Consider the following 26,961-nt stretch of genomic DNA (forward strand, 5'->3'; position numbering starts at 1 on the left):
ATTGAAAAATAAAATTTTCAATTATATATCATAAGTATTCTTCCAATGTTTTAAACTCTGCTTAATTACTCAATAGTGCACTCTAAAGTTTTCTAATAATTTCATTTCAATAAAAATGTAGAAGAATTGATGTGGTGCTCAAAATTTTAAAAAGGAAGACAACATTACTAATAGTTTTTCACATATGAACTGTAGTAACTTATGTTATTGGTAAAGACTGAGGTATTTCTGGAGATCTGATAAATAAAGAAGCACAGAAATTATAATTTGTTGTACACCAATAAAATCTAACACATTTTCAACTTGTATGGTTACTTCTTCATATACAAGCCTTGTACCAGATGGTTTTTAAACAAACCTATTTTCAAAAGAATATTACATATATATTAGCTCTGCAGTGGGGTATGCCCATGTTTAGAGAAAATAGCCATTGTCAGAGAAGCTAATTGGTGTCCCCAGCAAACTACAGAAGCAGTATATGAAGAGAGCATCCAAATTTTGCAATCAACAGGGGAAACATCTGCAATTGCATACATTTCTTCATTCTTATAGGTATGTTGTGACTTTTTTCAATGGAAGAAGAAAGTAAGCATTTCTATGCAATGCCACACTTTTACCTCTATAAGAAATATTTGTATGGCTGCCCATCTTAAACAAAATTAATAAACCATAAAATGAAAACAGAAACCAGGGTCTGCAGTCCTTCCTTTGAGATGTTTCACCACCAGCTTCTTTTTCTATCTCTGCACCTGGGTTTGCTCAATCTTTTGGGGAAAGAGTGCTTCATAAAGTAGGGACAGCCAGAGAAAAAGGCACACCTCCCACTGGATGGCAAGACTTCAGGAAAGGACCTGGAGCATAACTACCTACTTCTGGTAGGAAGGGCAGATGCTGTCAGGGAGAAGTGATCCTGCCAATATTCTGATCCCTGTCATGATGGGATTTAAAAGTGACAAGCAGGCACTTGAATTACACCCAAAAGAAAACTGGGAGCCAACACAGCTCATACAACAGTGATTGTAAGATTGACAACCTAGGGCTGCATGTAGTTTAGAGGCCAGTTGTAGCTCCTGAGCTGCCTTCAAGGGTAGTTGAAGTGATCTTCAAAGTCAGCCCCATGTAAGGTGCATTATAATGATCCCAGTTGAAGAAATCCAAATTTGTTCCACAATTTTGTAATGAAAAATATAAAGATGTTCTGTAGGTTTCAGAATGGAATGATTACCTCTCTAGTTTTACCTTGGTCATCTCATGCAGAGGAGTTCGCTGGAGAATGCATTTGGAAGAATCAGCAGTAAATGGAAGCCAGGCTATCAAAGAACATGGTGCCTGGACACTATCAAAGCCAGAGATCAACCAGAACAGACAAAAACTCAAGGAAGTAGTGCAAGATAGGAAAATGTGGCGAGATCTGGTCCATAGAATTGCCAAGAGTTTGTTGGACATGATTAAATGCATCCTCCTCCTCCTCCTCCTCCTGCTCCTCCTCCTCCTCCTCCTCCTCCTCCTCCTCCTCCTCCTCCTCACTATCATCATGTTTTGTGAATTTCTTTCTTGTGATATGTGCCAAGTGGGGGAAAAAGAAAAGAAAAATACCTTGGTGTTTCACGATTGAATATAATTTCCTCTTTCAAGGATTCTTCACGAAGTTTTTCTAGAAGTTCATCAGGAGGTAGTTGATACATATTGTTAAGCCGGTTGTAGAGAGAAGATTCTGAACTCTAGACATGAGGAAAAGATGTGAAAAAGTTATAATAAAACTTCAGAGGTTTTACTATTAGTGGTTCATTATCATTTTATTTATATCTCAGATTCAAATTCCAAATCCTGGAATGGAGGTTCTTCCTGAGCAGGAAGCGCAATCATAGATCAGCTGCTGCCCTGGGTGGGGGTCTGGAAGCCACAACGTCAGATTTGGGGGTGGGGGAGAGAAAGAAAGAAAGACTTCTGCGGGCTTCTTTGCATGCAGCCCAAACTCTGTCTCTTTTTCTTTCTTTCTCTTTCTCTCCCCCACCACCCTAAACTCCAGCCCTGCGGCTTCCAAACCCCAGCCAGGGCTATAGCCGCTCTGCTAATGAGCTTCCTGTTCTATTCTATTCCAGCTAGAGCTGGAACTAAAGAGACCGACTGAGGGATGCCACAGAGCTGCCAGATTCCAGTAAGACAGGTGTCTCGTTCCCTGCCCCACCTCCTGCACCCCATCCATGATAAGTCTTTACAGAGATTCAAATTCACATATCTCAAATTAAAATATAATAAAATATAATATCAAATGCCAAATTCTTAATCAAAATTTCCTAATTATTGATCCAATTTGTTCTGGTACACATCATTCATCCTATGCTGCCTCATTTTCAAATTCTATCACCTATGATCTCACTGCTGAACAGTTGAACTGTGTTGAGTATTGATCTAAGTTCAGGGGGCTTTTCGCATATATTTTAAAGTCATCCATATTTAATAGATTTATCTTGCCAGGTTATATTGAGATTTGGTATCCCACTTTTGTGTTGTTGTTGTTGTTGTTATTATTTTCTGCAATACTTATGGGAATGTGGAGCCATTTTTATCAGATCCAATAAGAAAATTGAATATAGTCAGATCACCAGTGGTTGCTTCTGCACTTACATACCTGTTTTTCAGGTGTTTCTTCCTTCTGTGTATCCAGAATTGTACTTAAAGAAAACAATTAAAGAGAAAAATAGTGAGACCTTTGGGCTTTTACTTATTTTTGGCTTAGTTAGTATGAATGTCGTCCTGAATTTTTGAACTTTTATGTTTATTTAACACTGAAAATAATTGAACGTTTACAAGACAAGAAAGGAGGAAGCCAATGTAAACATACATATTCATCCAGCAAAAAAATTTTTCAGTGTTTTCAACTTTTAGATGCAGTGTTTTCTCAATTAAATTTTGTTTTTTTAAAGAGTGAAACTTATAAATGCATTGCCATGTAACCTTGAGACTGTTCCTCATAAACATAATTTTTCACAGTATACAGTTTCAAATTTATTTACTCTATTTTTCAGTATATAAGATGTACTTTTTAATCTCAAAATGGTGCTTTAAAAATTGGATGCATCTTATACATCGAATGTTGCCGAGGCCGCCTGGCAGCCCACGGTAGGAGGGTTGGCCCACGGTAGGAGGGTTGGCCATGATGGGCGGCCATGCTCCGGAGCCTGAACAAGCCCATCCACCAAGACCTGCCAGACTTTTCCCCTCGGCTGAAGGCATTACGAAGCCTGAACGAGCCTGTCCCCCAAGGCCTGCCACTCCCACCATGGAAAGGCAGCTGAGGGGAAAATAGGGTCAATAGTCATGTTAGTGCATTTGTACACACCCCTTCTACTGACCATTTAAGTGTGTATAAAGTAAAGTCCACAGAAATCAAGTTATGACTGAAACTGAATATTTGTAGCTGAAACAACTGAATCAGATAGGGCATTCCAGACTTTGACAACTCTATTACAGAATTCCTGTTTTACATTCAAGTTTAGAATGATTTACATTGAGTTGTTCATGCACATGTTATTGCGATTAAAACAGAAAAAGTCATTTACAGGTAAAACATGACTATGCATAAATTTGTATGCAATACCTAGGTCTGACAACAAACGACACAATTCTAATTTACCCAAAGCAAGACGTTTGAGCTCAGTAGCATTAGGAAATCTATTGTGTACAGCAGAGTGCAAGACTTTTCTCCTGAAGTTCTTCTGAACCCATTTGATTGCACTGAGGTCAAATATATGGTGGGGATTCCAAACAGTTGAACAATATTCAAAATTTACTCTAGGAGTTACCTTCTTACAGGAGAGGTTCCATCTCTTACTTGATTACTTTTTTTACAAGATATCTGTTGAATACAAAAACAGAAGTGACAGATAAATGTAAATATTTTTCACAGTGATCAATGACTGTCACAGAGACCAATGTTTTTTCCTATGTTTTTCAATAAGAAATTCTTCCTTTTCTCAATCTTCTGCTTATAAAAAGGTGAGGGGTCTCCAACATGGTCTGGGTCAATCTCATAAGAAGGTCTTATGGAGCAAATATAGCCTCCCGGCCAGACCTTCCCTCTCAGAATTGAATGAATCCAAGCTTAATGCACCCATTTAATTACCCCCGTTCATTCCTCTTAGCAATAATTTTAGAAAAACCAATCCCACCCTTTACTGAGGTGAGATTATATTAAATCCTGGCTGCAGTAATATGGTCTATTAATGTAAGGATCTGTAGAAAAATATTTTAGCTTACCAACAACCCACAAATCATTAGGGCAAGTAGCATCGCCATTGTGACTGAAAAAGCCAGCTTCCAGTTCACATAAGGTGCATTATGTGGCTTTGGTATCTGCAAGGTGAAACAAAAAGAGGTAAAACAAAGAGAGGTTAAACAAAGCTAAAACAGAGAGAGGTAAAGTGAAAGATAAGCCTTCGTATATTTTAACATAAAAGCTCTTTTCCTCAGAAAAAAAAAATATTCGGACCTACCTACATTTTAAAAACAACAGCAGTTTTACCAATCCAGTTTTATTAATTAGTTTACTTTCGTTTAATTGCATATTTATGCCTCCCCTCTCCGAGCAGTCAGGGTGGCTCACATCATATACAAGACACAATAGTACAATTAATCCAATTAATATACATACAAACAATCTTTAATAATTCCAATGCAGTGGGGTAGCAAAAATGGAGCTCTACACTAGAGCACCCAATTTATACTGAAAGATGTTAAAAGAAAATGCAGGGCATCCTGCATAAGCCACACCCACAGTGTGGTAGTAAAAGTTTTGGTAGTCCATCACTGAATAGACAATTCTCCCCAGATGCTGATACAAAATTTGTAAGAATCTTACAAGTATATAGAGATGGGAATTAGACAGAGAAGTGGTCTTTGCGCAGGCACATTACTATGAACAATCTAATAAGGCTTTTACTCAAAGAAGTAACCGTCTTTACAGAAACGAATGCACAATTTATGTCACTTGGGCTTTCTGGCAGGGGAAAGAATACACATCTAGGTAACCAAAATTTGTAATACTCCTATTCATGCATCTGTTAGCATTATTTACTTAAGTTGTTTTTACCTCTTCAGAAGGTTTCTCCGTTTTTCTGGAGCTTTCTGGAGTTATATTGCTTTCTTCTCTTGCCACAGCACTGGTAGTAAGGTGCTTAATGTGGGTGGGTTGTGCTGAACTGTCCCCAGATTCTAAAGTAAAGAGTCCTTTATCAGGTTGTTCCCCACCACTCTCACCCACTACAAGAGAAGTCGAAGGAGGCAGCTGAGTCGAAAGAGCTAAAATGGAGCGCTTCTTTAAGGAGTGAGATGATGTCTGAGGAAGCCTCTTAACAGAAAATATCTGAATTTTCTCCATCTCTTTTTCTCCTGTTATTTTTCCTGTGCGAGTGGCTTGTGGCCACTTCCTGACCTTCATAGCTGCTTGTTGTGGTGCAGGCTTCCACCATTGTCGAGGCATTGTGTGTGAAGCAGCTTTCCCTTCTTCTACTTGGAGTTTTCCAGTGCTTTCTTCAAATTTTGGCCTCTTTGTTTGGAATATAGGAAATAAATCTTCCACTCTTTGCCTTTTTCCAAGCTCTTGATCTGTGGCTGGGCATGGCAGTATGAATCCATCCAGCCTTCCAAAGTACAGTATAATTCCCATCAGGAAAATTTGGGTCGCGGAAGGGCCAACACACCTCATGATGCTTATCCCTTCTCAACCTTTGACCCAACTGAAAAATATCTTGAAATATTTCAGCCAATAACACTGGTCGCAGTTACCAAGCAACCACATAACATTCCATATGGATGCTGCTGGATGCCATCACCGTGATGTCAGTTTACCATATTAACTGACACCACAGACTTGCCAGAAAAAATGGCAACAATAAAAATAGTGTCTCTTTTATAGAAAATCAAATGATTTAGTGCGATCACTCATATATTTGTGATTAATTTTGGGGGTCACAATCAAGGATTACCATCTGTTTTCAGTTGAAAATCTGATTGTAAGGCCTGACTATCATTCTGCAGCTATAAAAACAAATTACTTCACATTGTTATAGCTAGAAAAAAGTGGGAAAAGCAACTGAGGAAGGAAAGTTTAACTTGTAGGCTTCCTTGTAGTGCTTCCCAGCATTCTCTGGAAAGTTTACAATGTCAGCATATTACCCCTAGCTGTTTGGTCCTCATTTTACCAATCTTGAAAGGATGGAAAGATTTGACAACCTGCAATTTGCACCTGAGGAGGCATGTAAAGGGCGCACATAAGCGCACCATTGTGCCTACAGTCCCTGACCTATTGTCCTTTTATCCTTTCTATCACTAATTTCTACGTATATTATGTTAATACAAACTATAATTCTATACATCTTTGACAAACAAACAAACAAGCAAGCAAACAAACAAACAAACAAACAAACAAACAAACAAACAAACAGTTGTCTTCCTTTACTCAAAGTTTATTTAGAAACATAGAAGAAACATAGAAGAATATTTATTATATTTGTGTCACATTGCAAGCAACTCAAATCCTGGGAGTTTATATGATGAGTACCATCTGTGGGATAATTTACAATAGTCATAGTCAATCTAAAAATATAAAACTAACCTTGCAAATATTGCAAATGATAACTCAGAAAGGAGTTGTAGTGGATGCAATTACAGTAATTGCATTTAAAGGGAGGTTTCTGTTCAACTGAGGTAGATTTCATTCAGAATTTTAAACTAAAATTAATAGCGCTATCATATTGTTTGTAAAGTGAGTAAGTACCGTATTTTCCGGCGTATAAGACGACTGGGTGTATAAGACGACCCCCTAACTTTTCCAGTTAAAATATAGAATTTGAGATATACTCGCCGTATAAGACTACCCCTCTTCTGACTGTCAAAAACTGAGTCTAGGTCTATGATGTACTTGCATTGAGAAAAAAATCATTTCTGAACATGATAACACAATATTTTAATTACTAATGATGAAAATCTTATTGTTAAAATTATGAATGAATTATTTAGAGAGAGAGAGCCAAGTGGGAGCACTCTTCTGTCTATCTCTCAATATGTCTCTGTCTATCTGTCTTGTCTGCCTCTCATATTTCTCCTCACCACAATTAAGTTTATTATTATAACTCATCATAATTTGTCAACACAAAAAGGTGAACCTGGCTATTTTTCTTTCTCCTACCATCTATTCTGTAGGTATCTTTCAGTCTAACATGCAGCATGCTGACACCTATGTGAGAATCTATTATGGAATGAGAATCTGTATGTGATATCATGATATGGCAATCCAAACAGCCCATCCATTTTTTACTCTTTCCGCACTTTCTGTCTTTATCCTCTTGCAATGTCACTTAAACAGATTTTAACTTGTCGGGTTTAATTAGTGACCCTGCCAATTTTCAGTACTGTGCAGTGTGCTATGATACAGAGCAGGGTGAATAATATGACCTCAGCTTTTAAAGTTATTTTAAAATGTTGCCTAAGAAATATGGAAAGATGATTCTTTTTGGAGGAAAAGTACATTTTCAATGGTTAAACATAAGAACAAATACAAACAGGCAGAAATAAATGCATCCAGTTTAACATTCAATCATTTCCCTGGCTCTTTTTATTGAAATGAACAAGTTCATACATTCAATTTTGCAACCACTAATAATGTTGGTCAAGTAGGTACAAAAATACCTGGGGAAATGATCAAAGTCTTTCTCTCTCCCCTTCTCTCTCCCTCTCTTTCTCTCTTGCTATCTCTCTTTCTCTCTTTTTTTTTTGCTTTCTCTCTTTCTCTCCCCCTCTCTCTCCTCTTACTATCTCTTTCTCTCTCTTTCTGTCTCCCCTCTCTCCCTCTCTCTCTCCCTCTCTTGCCATCTCTTTCTCCCCCTCTCTCTTTCTCTCTCTCCCTCTCTTGCTATCTCTTTCTCTCTTTCTTTCCCCCCTCTCTCCCTCTCTCTTTCTCTCTCCCTCTGTTGCTATTCCCCCTCTCTTTCTCTCTGTCCCTCTCTTGCTAACCCCCTCTCTCCCTCTCTTGCTATCTCTTTCTCTCCCCCCCTCTCCCTCTCTTTCTCTCTCCCTCTCTTGCTATCTCTTTCTCTCCCCCTCTCTCAATCTCTCTTTCTCTCTCTCCCTCTCTTGCTATCTCTTTCTTTCTCTTTCTGCCCTCCCTCTCCCTCTCTCTTTCTCTCTCTCTCCTTCTCTTTCTCCCTCTGTTGCTATCCCCCCTCTCTCTTTCTCTCTGTCCCTCTCTTGCTAACCCCCCCTCTCTCTCCCTCTCTTGCTATCTCTTTCTCTCTCCCCCTCTCTCCCTCTCTTTTTCTCTCAGCAGCGGCAGCAGGGTGATCAGCTGTGAAGCGGAGCTACGGAACCGAGGCATCGACGGCGGCGGCTAGACATGTTGCTAGACGCCGTACATGCTGGCGTTGCGATGGGCATGGACATGGGGCTGGAGCCTCCGTCCCAGCCCAGCCAGCAGGCAAGTGCCAGGCATGCAATTCCAGCATGTCCAGCCCCCGCCGTGGGTGCCTCTGTTCCGGAGCTCCGCCTCACAGCTGACCACCCTGGTGCGGCCACACAGCTACTGCCCGCTGCCATCACTCTCCCGCTGCGTGCCGCCCTCCCGCTGCCGCCGCCCTCCCACCAGCTGAAACTGACGTCCGGCCGGGGCGATTCTTCCCTGGCCGGACAGGCATGCATGTGCTGCCAAAGGCAGCGTGTGGGCGAGCCTGCGCTCTGCGCAGCCGCGCCCAGCTAGGAGGCCGTGTTCTGCCCCCCCCAGCTGAAACTGACGTCCGGCCGGGGCGATTCTTCCCCGGCCAGATAGGCATGCTTGTGCTGCCAAAGGCAGCGTGTGGGCGAGCCTGCACTCCGCTGAGGCGCGCCCAGCTGGGAGGCGGTGTTCTCGCCCCTCCCAGCCATCGCAAATATCGGCACCGTGTGTCACCAAAAATGGCTATGCGTGTCAGTGCTGACACGCGTGTCATAGGTTCGCCATCACTGTCCTATATCCGGCGTATAAGACGACCCCCCACTTTGGAAAAGATTTTCAGGGGTTAAAAAGTCGTCTTATACGCTGGAAAATACGGTATGTATAATCAGTAGCTATAATCAATTTATAATCTTGTTGAAAGTAAGATTTAAAATGCGATGTGATACGAGAATCTCCTGTATTGTGGCAGATGATGGGATTCAATTTTTTAAACAACTGGTTATGTGGGCATGGCTTATTTGTAGGTGTGGCTAGCTGGTCATGTGATCAGGTCGGCATGGCTACTTGCATAGGGACTACTCAGAGAGCTGAAAAATCTGAATTATGATGGATCCTTACACTAATGACCATCCTGACATTTATGCCCATTGCAGCATTATTAACAATAGTGTCACTCATTTCACAATTGTGGCGCTTCTTTTCACCATGGTGACAAGATAGGGTTCAAAATGTAAAATGTTAGGATTGTTGTAAGCCGAGGACCGGTCAAAAGGACAAGGACTGGTCAAAAATCACCTTTTCAGCCCTCTGAGTAGTCCCTGTTCAAAGGACTGAAAAAAGGGATTTCTGACCAGTACTCGCACTTTTGGTTGGTCCTCGCACTTACAACCGGTCATCATTTATGTCTCTTGCAGCATTCATAATAGCATTGTCATTCATTTCATTACTGTGGTGCTTCTTTTCATCATGGTGACAAGATAGGGTGCAAAACGTAAAACGTTAGGATTGTTGTAAATGGAGGACCGGTCAAAAGGACAAGGACTGGTCAAAAATCACATTTTCAGCCCTCTGAGTAGTCCCTGTCCAAAGGACTGAAAAAATTGATTTCTGACCAGTACTCACACTTTTGGTTGGTCCTCGCACTTACAACCGGTCATCATTTATGTCTTTTGCAGCATTCGTAATAGCATTGTCATTCATTTAATTACTGTGGTGCTTCTTTTCATCATGGTGACAAGATAGGGTGCAAAACGTAAAATGTTAGGATAGTTGTAAGTCTAGGACCGATCAAAAGGACAAGGACTGGTCAAAAATAACCGTTTCAACCCTCTGAGTAGTCCCTGTCCAAAGGACTGAAAAAAGTGATTTCTGACCAGTCTTTGCACTTTTGATTGGTCCTTGCACTTACAACAGATCATCATTTATGTCTCTTGCAGCATTCGTAATAGCGGTGTCATTCATTTCACAACTGTGGTGCTTCATGTGACTGGATGGCCGTGGCCAACTCAACATTACTCACGTCGAGGGGCACTTGTCCTCACCCGATCTCTCATGACCGCTGTTGCTTTCAAACTTTCATCTTTTGACCAATTCAAGATGTCATCTCTTATGGTTTTCCGCATAGCTAGTTTGGACTCTGTAAATTTCATCAATCTCTTAAATTACGTCCTGTGGGTCCATCTGTAGGATCTTGCCTACTATTTCTGCCATTTTCGAACCTAAGTTTTCATCTTTTTTCTTTGTGCACATTTTGGAACCTCAGCCCATGTGAGGCTCGTTGTAATTCTAAGTTGGTGATGGCTTCGTCAAATCCTCTGTTTGGCACTGTACTGTGGTCCTCAAATTCATCCATTCTCTTTTCGGCTTTATCCATTTTGTCTTCAACCTTCTTCATCCATTGTTCATTTTCCTTTAATGTTTGCTGCATCGCTTCCATTTTCCCATCCATTGCTTGTACACTTCCCTTCACATTTTCCATCTCAACGTTCAAGTTACTCATTTCTGCTTTTATGCCTTCATAATGTTTTTGGGCTTCTTCACGTGCATCACCTCTGTTGGCTTTCGTAGAGACTTGAAGCAAGGCCAATGTGTCTTGAATAGTCTGCAAGGTTGGTTGTACCGGGGGGGTTTCTTTTTCCTTTTCTTTCTCCTTGCTCAACATACTTGTTATTGTTCTTTGTGGTAAGGGAGATGGCGATGGTGAGGGGGAGCTTTGTGGTGTAGCAGTTGGGGTTGTAGTTTGTTTCTTTGAAGTTTTTATGATAGTCGAAGTAGTGGACATCTTAGGTGCTTTTCTAGATCTTCTAAAACCTATAAATTTTAATCGTTTCCAAAGTGGCATCAATTTTATAATCTCACAATCTTTAGTGTTGTTATTTATAAAGTTGATATTAATAAAACATACTATGAAAAAAGAAAAAATACAGCATACAAATCTAAATAATAAATAAAAAAAATAAAAAACCAAATTACTTCACATTATTATAGCTAAAAAAAAGTGGGAAAAGCAGTTGAGGAAGGAAAGTTTAACTTGTAGGCTTCCTTGTAGTGGTTCACAGCATTATCTGGGAAGTTTACAATGTCAGCACATTACCCCTTGCCGTTTGGTCCTCATTTTACCAATCTTGAAAGGGTGGAAAGTTGAGACAACCTGCAATATGAACCTAAGGAGGCATGTAAGGGGCGCACATAAGCGCACCATTGCGCCTACAATCCCTGCCCTCTTGTCCTTTTATCCTTTCTGTCACTGCTTTCTACTTATATTATGTTAATACAAACTATAATTCTATGCATCTTTGACAAATAATAAACAAACAAACAAACAGTTGTCTTCCTTCACCCAACGTTTATTTATTATATTTGTGTCACATTACAAGCAACCGAAATCCTGGGAGTTTATATGATGAGTACCATCTGTGGGATAATTTACAATAGTCATAGTCAATTTAAAAACATAAAACTAACCTTGCATAAATATTACAAATGACAACACAGAAAAGAGTTGCAGTGGATGCAATTACTCTAATTGCATTTAAAGGGAGGTTTCTGTTCAACTGAGGGAGATTTCATTCCGAAATTTTAAACTAAAATTAATGGTACTATCATATTGTTTCTAAAGTGAAAAAGTATATATAATCAGTAGCTATAATCAATTTATAATCTTGTTGAAAGTAAGATTTAAAATGCGATGTGATACGAGAATCTCCTGTATTGTGGCAGGTGATGGGATTCAATTTTTTAAACAACTGGTTATGTGGGCATGGCTTATTTGTAGGTGTGGCTAGCTGGTCATGTGATCAGGTCGGCATGGCTACATGCATAGGGACTACTCAGACAGCGGAAAAATCTGAATTATGATGGATCCTCACACTAATGACCATTCTCACATTTATGCCGATTGGAGCATTATTAACAATAGTGTCACTCATTTCACTACTATGGTGCTTCTTTTCATCATGGTGACAAGATAGGGTGGAAAACGTAAAATGTTAGGATTGTTGTAAGTCAAGGACGGGTCAAAAGGACAAGGACTGGTCAAAAATCACCTTTTCAGCCCTCTGAGTAGTCCCTGTCCAAAGGACTGAAAAAAGTGATTTCTGACCAGTACTCGCACATTTGGTTGGTCCTCGCACTTACAACCAGTCATCATTTATGTCTCTTGCACCATTCGTAACAGCGATGTCATTCATTTCATTACTGTGGTGCTTCTTTTCATCATGGTGACAAGATAGGGTGCAAGACGTAAAATGTTAGGATTGTTGTAAGCCGAGGACCGTTCAAAAGGACAAGGACTGGTCAAAAATCACCTTTTCCGCCCTCTGAGTAGTCCCTGTGCAAAGGACTGAAAAAAGTTATTTCTGACCAGTACTCTCACTTTTGATTGATCCTCGCACTTACAACCGGTCATCATTTATGTCTCTTGCAGCATTCGTAACAGCAGTGTCATTTATTTCATTACTGTAGTGCTTCTTTTCATGATGGTGACAAGATAGGGTGCAAAATGTAAAATGTTAGGATTGTTGTAAGTCGAGGACCGGTCACAAGGACAAGGACTGGTCAAAAATCACCTTTTCAGCCAAATGAGTAGTCCCTGTCCAAAGCACTGAAAAAAGAGATTTCTGACCAGTACTCACACTTTTGATTGGTCCTCGCACTTACACCCGGTCATCATTTATGTCTCTTGCAGCATTCGTAACAGCGGTGTCATTCATTTCACGACTGTGGTGCTTCTTTTCATCATGGTGACAAGATAGGGTGCAAAATGTAAAATGTTAGGATTGTTGTAAGTCGCGGACCGGTCACAAGGACAAGGACTGGTCAAAAATCACCTTTTCAGCCCTCTGAGTAGTCTCTGTCCGAAGGACTGAAAAAAGTGAGTTCTGGCCAGTACTCGAACTTTTGATTGGTCCTCGCACTTACAACCCGTCATCATTTATGTCTCTTGCACCATTCGTAACAGCAGTGTCATTCATTTCATTACTGTGGTGCTTCCAAACAAAGCAAGTGTAGTCTCCTCCTGGTTCGGATCGTTTCTGTAGAACTGGTAGCAACCTGCTGGCGATGTCACGATGCCATCACTGAACTGGATGTCATCTTATTTCAGAATTTTTTAAAAAACAATCTTCTGAGCATGTGCAGAGGCCAAGTTTCCAGCACTGTGCACATGGCCACTACCTTATTTTCAGCTTTCTTTTCTTTTAATTTTTAAATATTTTTTTAAAACTTCTTCTGAGCGTCTACAGAAGCCAAGTTTCTGGTACTGAGCATGCAGTCGCCATCTTGAGGAAGCAAGCCAGCAGAGAGGTAAATTAGAACCCATCCCTATTTGGGTTGAGTCCCCTCAATTTCTCAGTCCCAGAAATGATGCATGGCTGCAAAATAGGAGAAGGGCATTTTTCTGTTGAAAAATGCCTTTCTCCAATTTTGCAGGCAGGCTCCATATTCTGTACTTCCCATTTTTATTTGGTTTTCCTTCCCTCCCAGAAAGCAAAAGGAAGCGAGGGAGAAGGGGTTGGAAAGAAGGATAGCTCAGATTATTGCCATGATTTTTTGCTCTTATATTTTCTTGTTTAGATATACAGTGGGACCTTTATTTATGAATTTAATTCGTTCCATGAGCATGTTCGTAATTAGAAAAGTTCATAAGTAGAAGCAATTTTTCCCACAGGAATCAATTTGAAAGCAAAAAATGCGTGCAAACCCATTAAGAAAATCCAAACTTTAAGGCTTTAAAAAAGTGGCGGGCGGACAAAGTAAAGGCTAACGAAGTAGAAACGGACAGCGAGAAAAAGCGAGGAATGGAGGTCCTAAAGAAGGCTAAGGCTGCCCAAATCCCTCCCAAAATCACCCCTCCAGATGCTTCCTGAAAAATCCTCGGAGATTTAACTGGTAAAATTAGCAGTTGTTTATTCGGCTAGAGCTGACCGGGTTAACGCAAACCGGTTAGAGTTAAAATCACTCGAAAGAAAGTGCCGCGGCTTTTGTATTTATATGGTTCACAATGTAACAAACACTATCTGACCTGGTAACAAGTCTCCCACCAAACGAAGCAACCAATCAGGACGGCTCAGGAGGCTCCATGCAGAATCTGAACTCTGGAACCTTCTTCATGAATATTTAACACTTCCTACACCATCCCAAATCGCCTCCAAAATCACCCCTCTAAAAGCTTCCTATGCCACCCCAAATTGCTCCCCAAATCACCCCTCCAGAGGCTTCGTACGCCATGCCAAATTGCCTCTAAAATCATCCCTACAAAAGCTTCCTATGCCACCCCAAATCGCTCCCACAATAACCCCTACAGATGCTTCCAATGCCATCCCAAATTGTTCCCCAAATCCCCCCTCCAGATGCTTCCTTGCCACCCCAAATTGCTCCCAAAATCACTCCTCCAAAAGCTTCCTACACCACCCCAAATTGCTCCAAAAATCACCCCTCCAGGTGCTTTCTACGCCGCCCGAAATAGCTCCCAAAATCACCTGTCCAGATGATTCTTATGCCATCCCAAATCACTCCCAAAATCACCCTCCACCTAAGGTGCAAGCAGAAGGAGTGGGTAGAAGCAGCGCTGGCAGCATTTATGATTCTGGCAGCACCCATTCACCTAGCTACCCAGCCTAAGGTGGGTGAGGGACGACCCAGGAAGGAGAGTGCAGGAAACACAAAGCAAATTGTCATCCCAGCGAGCAACACTGGTAAGGTTGTAAGTCGACGACTTAACAGTTCACTTGATCGTTCAAGCCATTCCCACCTGATCACATGGCCTGCAAGCCACTGCTATCCAGTCACATGACCATTAAACCATACCCATGGTAAAAATTTTGGCTGCCCATTACTGGTCCCATGAATAATGAGAACCGTAGCCCAACACAGTTGCAGTTGCTCCCAATGGGCGAATAGCTATTCTGAAATGGTTTTAAACCTGAGGATAAACATAACAATAACAAAGTGTGTTTGAAATGTGTTTAATAATCCAATACTATATACAATAATATGCCAATAATAATGCAAAACTATATACAATAATATGCCAATAATAATCCAATACTATATACAATAATATGCCAATAATAATCCAATACTATATACAATAATATGCCAATAATAATCCAATACTATATACAATAATATGCCAATAATAATCCAATACTATATACAATAATATGCCAATAATAATCCAATACTATATACAATAATCCAATACTATATGCAATAATATTCATTTAACAAATTGGATTAGTCTTCTTCCTCCTCTTCTTCCTCCTCCTCTCCCTCTCCCTCTTCTGAACTTCTGTAGATATAAAAGGAATAAAAGACGATGTAATTATAAAACTACATATTCTTCTAATAAGTCTGTTCAAATTTTGTCTAGCTATTATTATAATAGATACAGTACCCTTAATCTCAGATACAGTAGCCTTAATCTCATATTCTTCTAAAGTAATATCCATGTATTGAGATGCCAATATTTTTCTGAGAAGAGCAAGAATTTCAGTATTTCAGAGCTGCATCACAGCCATTTGCTCTAAGAGAAAAGGCCTCGGTAACCACCCATAGGATCTTCTCCCAATAGCTACTTTGGGTCTGGCAGCATCACTTTCTATCTATGGTAAGGCTAGGGAAAGGGAGAAATGAAGCCCTAAGATGAGCAGTACGTTTCCAGAGGCCTCGCATTGGCCTTCCAACAAGACTCAGGAAAGAAATGCTGGGTGACGGCTTCTCTTTTTTGACATGTTTCAATGAATGTAATTAATAAATGTTAAATAAATGTTGTAAGCCACTGTAGTTATGTATATGTGTGTTGGGCTATTACATCCATTTGTTTAATAAATAAATTAAATGTGTGACTATTTCTGTAACCCTGTAAACAAGCATCTGTGCTAAATAAAATATTGTATTTCAATAGGAGGAATACAATGGGTGCAACTTTAAAAAACGGTACCGCTTATTTCTAATAAACCGTGTTTGGTAGAATTCTTATTGTGGTATCTAAATGTAAATGTACTTAGGAGTAAAACACTTTTTCTCTCTACGGTTTAACAGTGAAATAAAATGATGAGATTATGAGATGTTTTAGACATTAAATATCTTATCATGCATTCTGAATCACTTCAAAAATTCTTAAACAGAAATACTCCTGACTTGCACCCTGAAGTTACTTACGTTTTCTTTGAAGTGGCTTCATTTCCTTCCTCTGTTTCGGAAGCCCTGATAAAACAAATAGCAGAATTTAAGTATTTTTCTGGCAGTAATTGAAAATTTTATCATCACTTGGTCAGCTTGCCCTCGTTATTTATCTATTTATTTATTCGATTTAATTGCCACGTACCTCCTCTGATGACATGAGTGGAGTGGACCAACCTCAAAGGGACCTCAGCAGAACGTTAAAGGTATCTGTTGGCATGGGTGCCAAGATAAAGGAGTGTTTATGCATATGCTGTGGGAATGCCGAGTGGTGCAAAACTTTTGGGGAAAAGTGCAAGAGGATATTAATAGAATACTAAATATAAGATTTACGATTACTAAGGAAATGGCAGCATTAGTAAAAAGTAGTGAGATGGAATAATACAGAGAAATAAAACAAGCAGCGATAGGAGGCGCTCAAGTGGTAATAGTCTTGGGGTGGGAAGACACGGCAAAATGGACAATGCAAAATTGGTATAGGTATATGGTGGACCACATTCAATTCGAGATAATAGATAAAAAGATGCATTTGATTAATGAAACTGATTTGCAACAGCTGATGGGGCGATGGGACAAGGTAAGACGATATATGGCGAGTAGGATCCGAGACCAAGCTATAAGAAACAAGTTGGAATCACTCTATAATATGTAAAGAAATATTTCACTCTTGGATTTAAATGATTTATACAAGAAATGCCCCCAACTGGTGGTGGGGTATGATTGATTGTCTCATGGTGGGATCACTCAGCACATGTTACATGTTATATGTTGTGTGTGTGTTTTATATTATAAAATAAATTAAAATATTAATAAAAAAATAAAAGATTTAATTGCCACCCATCTTATTCCTAAGCAACCCTGGGTGGCTTACAGCATGAAAAAAATAAATATTTTTAAGATTATAAAAATGGCTATAATCAAAGACAGAGTTAACACATAAAAGATAATTAAAAGATAAAAGATGGGAAAGTGGGGAGCAAGATGCTTCTATGTGGCGGTGGGAGGTTGGATTGCCTCTTAATTCACCATCTGCCTACAGTGTGATGCTCTCTCTTGTTGGGGATCCCAAGCCATCTGGCAGAGTCAGGTCTTCAGATCTAACCTTAGGGAAGGTCAGAGGGGTGGGACGTGATCTCACCTCAAGGGTAAGTTATCCCAAAGGGCAGGAGCCACAGCAGAGAAGGTCCTACTCCTGGACCCCAGCAGCCACAATTCCTTGACCGACAGGGCCTAAAACTTACCTCCTCCGATGACATCAGTGGAGTGGACCAACCTCAAAGGGACGAGACTGTTCCTCAAATGAGCCATAAAACCCAGCTCTGTGGTCCATGTGCTTATGCAGTGTCCGCTGCAAACAGTATATATGTTGCTTTAAACAAAAGCATTACTTAGAAATAACTTGCAGGAAAACAAATTCTAAGTTAAAGAAGAGCCCTTGACGGACTGTACTACTCACTGAGTCTTTGGTGTAGCTTCACTCTCGGGTGCCTCTTTTTCAGAGCTGACAAAGAATGGAAAGGTGTTTTAACAGAAGTTAAAAAGAATTCTCCTACAGCTAAGATTGTCTCCTTCCTAGGAAATATTTTGGAGAAAAAAAGTTATGTTAAATAACAATCATTGAGATACATTTACTACTCACTCAGGTGGTAATGCCTCACTACTGGGTGCCTCTTTTTCAGACCTGACAAAAAAGAGAAAAGTGTTTTAACACAACAGAAGTTTAAAGGAATTCTGCTGCAGCTAAGATTGTCTTGGAGGAAAAAAAGTTTTAAGTTAAATAACAATCCTTGGGAGACTTTTACTACTCACTCAGCTGGTGATGTCTCACTAGTGTGCTTCCTTTTTTCAGACCTGACAAAAAAGAGAAAGGTGTTTTAACAGGACAGAAGTTAAAAAGAAGTTTGTTACAATTGAGATTGCATCCTTCCCAGGGATACATTATTCTGGGAAGGATAATGGCTCATTTCTTTTCAAACTTCTTAAAATGCAAGGACGTTTTAGACTTTAGATATAGATTTTAGATTTTCTCAAAGAGCTTTAAGATGTTAATATTAAGCATGGCTGGCTAGGCAATTTTGGGAGATTGCATCCAGTCATTTTAAAAATTTTGATTAAGAAACATGCTGTAGATAAATTGTCCTCTGGAAGGTGGCTACCACGAATTCCAATCTAAACAAACTAAACCATATATCACCCCAGCTCAACTTGCTTGCCTATAGATAGGACTAGGAATTTTGAGTGGCCTTCCTTAGCATAGCAACTATGAAACACAATCAATTTATATAAATAAGATTAAGAAATTCAATATCCGTAGCACCAAGACTTATATACTGTTTCACAGTGCTTTAGAGCTCTCTCTAAACAGTTTACAGAGTCAACCTATTGCCCCCAACTACCTGAATCTTCATTTTAATGACACTGGAAGGATGGAAGGTTGAGTCAATCTTGAGCCAGTCAGGAATGAACTCCTGGCAGTGAGCAATTGAGTTAGCCTGCAATACCTCATTCTAACCACTGTGCCACCATGGCTCTATCATAAAATGAATCAATCAGAATCTATGGGTGGATCTACCTTCAAGTATAAATACTATCCCACACATATAACTCTATAGATACTCACTTTCAATTGGCATTTTAACAGCTCTACACTATCCCACACATATAACTCTATATAATAAACCATAAAATGAAAACAGAAACCAGGGTCTGCAGTCCTTCCTTTGAGATGTTTCACCACCAGCTTCTTTTTCTATCTCTGCACCTGGGTTTGCTCAATCTTTTGGGGAAAGAGTGCTTCATAAAGTAGGGACAGCCACAGAAAAAGGCACACCTCCCACTGGATGGCAAGACTTCAGGAAAGGACCTGGAGCATAACTATCTGGTAGGAAGGGCAGATGCTGTCAGGGAGAAGTGATTCTGCCAATATTCTGATTCCTGTCATGAAGGGATTTAAAAGTGACAACCAGGAGCTTCAATTACATCCAAAAGAAAGCTGGGAGCCAACACAGCTCATGCAACAGTGATTGTAAGATTGACAACCTAGGGCTGCAGGTACTATGACTTTGGGGGCTGGTTGTAGCTCCTGAGCTGCCTTCAAGGGTAGTTGAAGTGATCTTCAAAGTCAGCCCCATGTAAGGTGCATTATAATGATCCCAGTTGAAGAAATCCAAATTTGTTCCACAATTTTGTAATGAAAAATATAAAGATGTTCTGTAGGTTTCAGAATGAAATGATTACCTCTCTAGTTTTACCTTGGTCATGTCACGCAGAGGAGTTCGCTGGAGAATGCATTTGGAAGAATCAGCAGTAAAAGGAAGCCAGGCTATCAAAGAACATGGTGCCTGGACACTATCAAAGCCAGGGATCAACCAGAACAGACAAAAACTCAAGGAAGTAGTGCAAGATAGGAAATGTGACGAGACCTGGTCCATAGAATTGCCAAGAGTTGGTTGGACATGATTAAATGCATCTTCCTCCTCATCATCATCATCACTATCTTCTTGTTTTGTTAATTTCTTTCTTGTAATATGTGCCAAGTGGGAAATGAAGAAAAGAAAATTACCTTGGTCTTTCACGATTGAATATCATTTCCTCTTCAGAGGATTCTTCACGAATTTTTTTAAGAAGTTGATCAGGAGGTAGTTGATACATATCGTTAAGACAAGCACGGTTGTAGAAAGAAGATTCTGAAATCTAAACATGAGGAAAAGATGTGAAAAAGTTATAATAAAACTTCAGAGGTTTTAATATTTGTGGTTCATTATCATTTCATTTATAACTCAGATTCAAATTCCAGATCCAGGAATGGAAGTTCTTCCTGAGTAGGAAGCGCAATCATAGATCAGCTGCTGCCCTGGGTGGGGGTCTGGAAGCCACAGAGTCAGATTTGGGAGTGGGAGAGAGAAAGAAAGAAAGACTTCTGCGGGCTTCTTTGCATGCAGCCAAAGGTCTGTCTGTTTTTCTTTCTTTCTTTCTCTTTCTCTCCCCCACCACCATAAACTCCAGCCTTGCGGCTTCCAAACCCCAGCCAGGGCAATAGCCGCTCTGCTAGTGAGCTTCCTGTTCTATTCTATTGCAGCTGGAGCTGGAACTAAATAGACCAACTGAGGGATGCCACAGAACTGCCAGATTCCAGTAAGACAGGTGTCTCGTTCCCCGCCCCACCTCCTGCACCATGATAAGGCGAAAACAATAAAAAGATATTCTTTTCGGGGAAACGTGGAAATTCTCCTGGGCGGGGACTGCTTCGGGCCACGATTTTGCGCATGCCCAGAAAACTGAAGGGTGGGTCTCTGCACAATCTCCTTCTACCATTCCATTCGAATGGCTGCCCTTTACTGGATAGTTCCCATCTTAAGCCATATAAGGTTGCCATCACATTTTCTTGCAATGTTTCTCAAGAGTTCTCTGTGCCAAGCTTTGATTTTCCATCTATTTAATCTGTCATCCTGCTGTTTTTTCTAATAATAATAATAATAATAATAATAATAATAATAATAATAATAATAATAATTTATTAGATTTGTATGCCACCCCTCTCCGAAGACTCGGGGTGGCTCAGAACAACGATAAAAACAATATTATACTGGCACAAATCTAATATTAAAAAAAACTAAAAACCCTATCATAATTAAAAACCAAACAGCACATACATACCAAACATAAATTATAATAAGCCTGGGGGAAAGGTGTCTCAAATCCCCCATGCCTGGCGGTATAGGTGGGTCTTAAGTAGTTTACGGAAGACAAGGAGGGTGGGAGCAGTTCTAATCTCCGGGGGGAGTTGATTCCAGAGGGCCAGGGCCGCCGCAGAGAAGGCTCTTCCCCTGGGGCCCACCAGACGACATTGTTTAGTCAACGGGACCCAGAGAAGGCCAACTCGCTGGGATTCGTGCGGTAGCAGGAGGTTCCGGAGGTACTCTTGTCCAATGCCATGTAGGGCTTTAAAGGTCATGACCAACACTTTGAATTGTGACCGGAAACTGATCGGCAGCCAGTGCAGGCCACGGAGTGTTGTAGATACGTGGGTGAATGTTGTAGATACGCACGCGTTCTGCACGATCTGGAGTTTCCGAACACTTTTCAAAGGTAGCCTCATGTAGAGAGCATTGCAGTAATTGAACCTTGAGGTGATAAGGGCATGAGTGACTGTGAGAAATGACTCCCTGTCCAAATAGGGCCGCAACTGGTGCACCAGGCGAGCCTGGGCAAACGCTCTCCTCGCCACAGCCGAAAGATGATGTTCCAATGTCAGCTGTGGATCGAAGAGGACCCCCAAGTTGCGCACCCTCTCTGAGGGGGTCAATAGTTCCCCCCCCCCAGGGTAATGGACGGACAGATGGAATTGTCCTTGGGAGGCAATTCCCACAGCCACTCCGTCTTGTCTGGGTTGAATTTGAGTTTGTTGACACCTATCCAGTCCCCAACAGCCTCCAGGCACTGGCACATCACTTCCTCTGCTTCGTTGACTGGACATGGGGTGGAGATGTACAACTGGGTATCATCCGCATATTTATGATACCTCACCCTATGCCCTTGGATGATCTCCTGGACCCAGCTCCGTGTCACTTCTCGACTGGCCGAAACCAACTAAGAGGGACACGTATCCAGTAAACAGGTGGCAGAACTCATAGCTCCAATGGCCTTGTCCACTTCATCAGGTGTCACCAAATCAAACCCCTCCCAGACAGATGGACAAAGACGTTTAGCCCCAGTCGCCTCGACTGACTCATTGTCAGCCGATACTGCTATGCAATTGGAGTCGAGTTCCGCTCGGATCCGAGCGACTTTATCAGCGAAAAATGAGTTAAATTCCTCGGCACTGCCCTGCAACTCCCCCCTGATTTAGAAGGGAGCAGGTCACTCTAAACAGAGCAGCCGGGCGGGATTCCACTGATGCAATCAAGGCGGCATGGTACGCGCATCTTGCCGCCTTGAACACCACTTTGTAAGTCTTAATAAAAGCTCTTACAAGTGTTTGATCGGATTTGGACTTACTCTTCCTCCATCGCTTCTCTAGACGTCTCTTCTGCCGTTTTAACTCCCGGAGCTCCTCGTTGAACCATGGGGCTTTACGGGGTCTAGTGCCACAGAGAGGGCGCAGTGGCGCAATTCTGTCAAGAGCCTCCGCTGCAGCCTTGTTCCAGGCCTCAGCAAGAGACTCTGCCGAGCTGTGGATGAGCGAATCTGGTAAAACCCCAAGTGCCTTCTGAAAGCCCTCAGGGTCCATCAGGCGTCTGGGGCGGAACCTCCTAATCGGTTCCGCCTCCCTGCGGGGGAGGATTGAAGCCAGGAAGTTAAGCCACAGTAGAAAATGGTCTGACCATGACAAAGGCAATGCTTCTAAGTCCCTTAGTCTCAGACCACTATTCAATTGCTCCGAGAGAAATACCATGTCGGGTATGTGTCCACCCTCGTGAGTCGGACCCTGAACTACTTGAGTCAGGTCCATGGCTGTCATGGTGGCCATAAACTCCTGTGCTAATCCTGAGGAACCGCCGAGCGATGGGAGATTGAAGTCCCCCAGGACAATGAGTCCGGGGAATTCCACCGCCAACCCGGCCACCTCTTCGAGCAGCAGAGGCAGGGCTGTTGACACGCAGCTGGGAGGCAGATACGTGAGTAACAAGCCCACCTGAACCCCTAAGTCCAACTTCACAAGGAGTGACTCACAACCCGCGATCTCAGGAGCAACGAGTCTACGCAAATGGAGGCTCTCCCTGGCTACAATAGCCACTCCTCCCCCCCTTCCCTGGGGTCGAGGCTGGTGCCATATCTGAAACCCAGCTGGACATATTTCCAAGAGAGGCACCCCTCCCTCTGGGCCCAGCCAGGTTTCAGTAACACATGCCAGATCGGCCTGCTCATCCAGGATCAAATCCCGGATGAGGAGAGCTTTATTCACGACCGATCTGGCATTGAGTAGCAGCAGCTTGAGTCCAGGGCCCGGATTACACTTGTCACCAGGATCCTGGGTTGAGCTCACGGGGCCGGAACAAGGGATCGCTTTTAGGCAGCGATCTCTTTTTCCTCCAGAACGGCTCACCCCGTGACTCCCGCCATATCTACCTCTCCCCAGCACAACCGGAATATTCTGGCCCTTTGTCACCCCGGAGATCGATATCCCCATCTTTCCTGTCTCTCTACCGCCAGGTAGGCTAGACTCTACATTCAGACTATCCCCATCCCATCCAACCCACTCATTCATATAAAAATTACACCACCCATTCCAATCACCCATCCTTAAAAAAAACCCCTATAAATTAGTTAAAATTAATTCTCTAGAAAAATTAATAGCAACCCTTAATAATTTATATATATAATATAAAAACTCCTTATAAATATAGAATGTAAATATAATACAGTAAAGATGGAAAATACAATTAATAATATATAAGATATAAAACTAGTGCTATACAATTATAAATATTAATTATTATGAATAAATACAGAAAATAGTTGACAATTCATTAAATAAGCAACAAAAGAATGCCAAGTTCTAAATTGGCTAAGTTCTAAAATTGTCCAATGGGAATGTCTAAAACTCCAGTCAAGCACTTTGTTATTAGCTGCTGCCGTCAGCCAGGAATCCCCTTTTCTTTCCATGCTCTTGCTGGCTACCTTGGTCACCCTCCATTGACCACCATTCTCACTAGTTAGCATTTCCAGTCCTCTGTATTCCCAATAGTATCTAAAGCCTCCACGCAACCACAGCATACTCCGTTGGTATTCATTGCCCTCCTCCTTCCTCTCCTCGGCAGCCAACTCAGTTTCTCCATGTAGTCCCTCCATCTGACTGGCCCTCCAACGCCAAACACTCCCACCATTCAGCGTTCCGGCATCTCAGGTCAGTGTAGCAGTCTAGCTATCTCAGTTCGGCTGTCTCAGTCGTTCTCCAGCCCATCCAACTTAGTTTAGTCTCTCGGCACCATGGCTTAGCAGTGGAAGAAAGATGAAAGCAGCAGGCGGCTGCATTTCCAAGCCCCCAGTTTAGCAAAGTCTCTGTGGCAAAGATACTCAGACAGAAAACGCCGTGGAACAGGGGGGTAATGGGGGTAATGGGATCTTCCCGGACTGGACACAAAGGGTACCTTCCCTAGGACTCCAACTCAAAAACTCTTCCTCTTTCCTCTGCCCTCTGTCCTCCCGGCAGGGATCGAATATCAAGTGGCTCAGCTCTCTCCCTCGGTCGCCCAGCTGATCAGGTTACACACTCCGAGGGCAGAAAGGAGCACGGAGCAGCAAAGAAGCAGAGAAACAACAGGGAATGAGGGTCCTCCTGGGCAGCAAGTGCTAGCCTTTCCAGAATGTCAAGTCCAAAAGAAATTTAGTCACAATTTTCTGTATTTACTGATGTTATAGACCGTAGTCCGGTGGAGCAGCAACTCCACCCCTCCTCCTTGCTCCCCAACCGGAACCGGATATTATATTGTGCCTTTGTTTCTGTTGTTTTTATAATGTTCTCCCTTTTCACAGTCTGCAGCAATTTTTCTGTACTTTGGATCACATAATCATTCAAACCTTGTTTTTCTTCTTCTAGTTTGATTTATTTGCAACAGCCCTCTGCCCACTATTTTTCTTGGAAGGTGCGACCTGTCGATTTCACTGGATGTATTCAAAGGTTTATGTGTTTTCCTCTCCAGATTTTCCAGTTCAGCTGAAGTCCCGTTGATGATTCCAGTTTAGTAGTTTATCACTGGAACTGCCCATGTATTAATGGATTTAATTATGTTTCCAGCATTGAGCTTTGATTTTAATATTTTGCGGACCCTTTTGCATTGACTATTTCATTTTTCCATTCAAGATGTTATCTATTTCCAATATGCCTAACTATTTCTTTTGGGGGGTTGGGGTATAAATTTTTTATTGTCATTTTCAAATTCTATCATCCGGATTTCAGAAATTATTTTTTGCTTTCATTTGCATTCAAAATGCTATAGCTATCGAAATTTCTCTTTACTGTTTTTCTACCAAAATTATGCCGTCGAGCTTCAGTCCATTTTTTATATTCTTACTTAATTCATTCCTGCAGTGTGATAATCTTCTCTAATCTATACGTTTCCCTAATCTATGTATTATATGCCTAACTATTTCTAACCAGTATCCTTTGCTAATGCTTTCACTATGGTTCCATTTCCCAGTTCTATTCCTTCTTTCTTTCTTTTTTCCTCGCTGCATGGATAATACAGCACGTTTTTCAAGTCCAAAGTTTGTTATGATCTCACTGCTGAACAGTTGAACTGTGTTGAGTATTGATCTAAGTTCAGGGGGCTTTTCGCATATATTTTAAAGTCATCCATATTTAATAGATTTATCTTGCCAGGTTATATTGAGATTTGGTATCCCACTTTTGTGTTGTTGTTGTTGTTGTTGTTATTTTCTGTAATACTTATGGGAATGTGGAGCCATTTTTATCAGATCCAATAAGAAAACTGAATATAGTCAGATCACCAGTGGTTGCTTCTGCACTTACATACCTGTTTTCCAGGTGTTTCTTCCTTCTGTGTATCCAGAATTGTACTTCAAGAAAACAATTAAAGAGAAAAATGGTGAGATCTTTCGGCTTTTACTTATTTTTGGCTTAGTTAGTATGAATGTCATCCTGAATTTTTGAACTTTTATGTTTATTTAGCACTGAAAATAATTGAAAGTTTCCAAGACGCGAAGGGAAAAAAGGATATGACACCAATTGAGGAAAGTAGAAGGAAGCCAATACATATTCATCCAGCAATTTTTTTTTCAGTGTTTTCAACTTTTAGATGCAGTGTTTTCTGAACTAAATTTTGTTTTTTGTAAGAGTGAAACTTATAAATGCATTGCCATGTAACCTTGAGACTGTTCCTCAGAAACATGATTTTCCACAATATACAGTTGCAAATTTATTTACTCTATTTTTCAGTGTATAAAATGCACCTTTTTACCTCAAAATGGTGCTTGAAAAATTGGGTGAATCTTATACATCGAATTTTGCTGAGGCTGCCTGGCAGCCCACGGCAGGAGGCTGGCGGCTCAGCCCCAGGGATGGGTGGGAGCCTGCCTTTCCATGATGGGCGGCCATGCTCCGGAGCCTGAACAAGCCCATCCACCAAGACCTGCCAAAGGTTTCCCCTTGGCTGGAGGCATTCCGAAGCCTAAACGAGTCCCCCAGGGCCTGCCACTTCCACCATGGAAAAGCAGCTGAGGGGAAAATAAGGTCAATAGTCATGTTAGTGCATTCATAAACGCCACTTCTACTGACCATTTAAGTGTGTATGAACTAAGATCCACAGAAAACAAATTATGAATGAAACTGAAAATTTGTAGCTGAGACAACTGAAACAGATAGAGCATTCCAGATTTTGTTACAGAATTCCTCTTTTTTACAGTCAGGTTTAGAACAATTTACATTGAGTTGTTCATGCACATGTTATTGTGATTAATACAGAAAAATTCATTTACACGTAAAACATTACTATGCATAATTTTGTATGCAATACCTAGGTCTGACAACAAGCGACACAGTTCTAACTTATCCCAAAAAAGAAGTCTGAGTTCAGTAGCATTAGGAATTCTATTGTGTACAGCAGAATGCA

At 41.2% G+C, this 26,961-nt stretch overlaps 2 protein-coding genes across 6 annotated transcripts in view; one reads left to right on the forward strand and one right to left on the reverse strand.

The window, feature by feature from the left end:
- LOC139175756 (uncharacterized) overlaps window positions 1-24,805 on the reverse strand; it is a 29,489-nt gene extending 4,684 nt beyond the window's left edge. The window contains exons 1-8 of one of the 5 annotated variants that reach the window (XM_070767020.1): window positions 24,481-24,796; window positions 19,953-20,083; window positions 18,200-18,241; window positions 18,030-18,071; window positions 17,847-17,891; window positions 17,632-17,738; window positions 16,370-16,414; window positions 15,160-15,497 (exon numbers count right to left, since the gene is read on the reverse strand). In XM_070767020.1, coding sequence (XP_070623121.1) covers window positions 15,430-15,497; window positions 16,370-16,414; window positions 17,632-17,738; window positions 17,847-17,891; window positions 18,030-18,071; window positions 18,200-18,241; window positions 19,953-20,041 — 438 coding nt within the window. In that variant the 5' untranslated portion in view covers window positions 20,042-20,083; window positions 24,481-24,796 and the 3' untranslated portion in view covers window positions 15,160-15,429. Of the gene's footprint in view, window positions 1-1,596; window positions 1,722-15,159; window positions 15,498-16,369; window positions 16,601-17,631; window positions 17,739-17,846; window positions 17,892-18,029; window positions 18,072-18,199; window positions 18,242-19,952; window positions 20,084-24,010 lie in introns of those variants that run through there. The other 4 variants (XM_070767019.1, XM_070767018.1, XR_011560566.1 and 1 more) reach the window with 4 other exon arrangements.
- The window catches only part of WIPF2 (WAS/WASL interacting protein family member 2), a 119,308-nt gene that overhangs the window by 15,695 nt on the left and 76,652 nt on the right, over window positions 1-26,961 (forward strand). The gene's annotated exons all lie outside the window — the stretch shown is intronic.

Source organism: Erythrolamprus reginae, chromosome Z (genome assembly GCF_031021105.1).
Source record: "Erythrolamprus reginae isolate rEryReg1 chromosome Z, rEryReg1.hap1, whole genome shotgun sequence".
Lineage (NCBI taxonomy): Eukaryota > Metazoa > Chordata > Lepidosauria > Squamata > Dipsadidae > Erythrolamprus > Erythrolamprus reginae.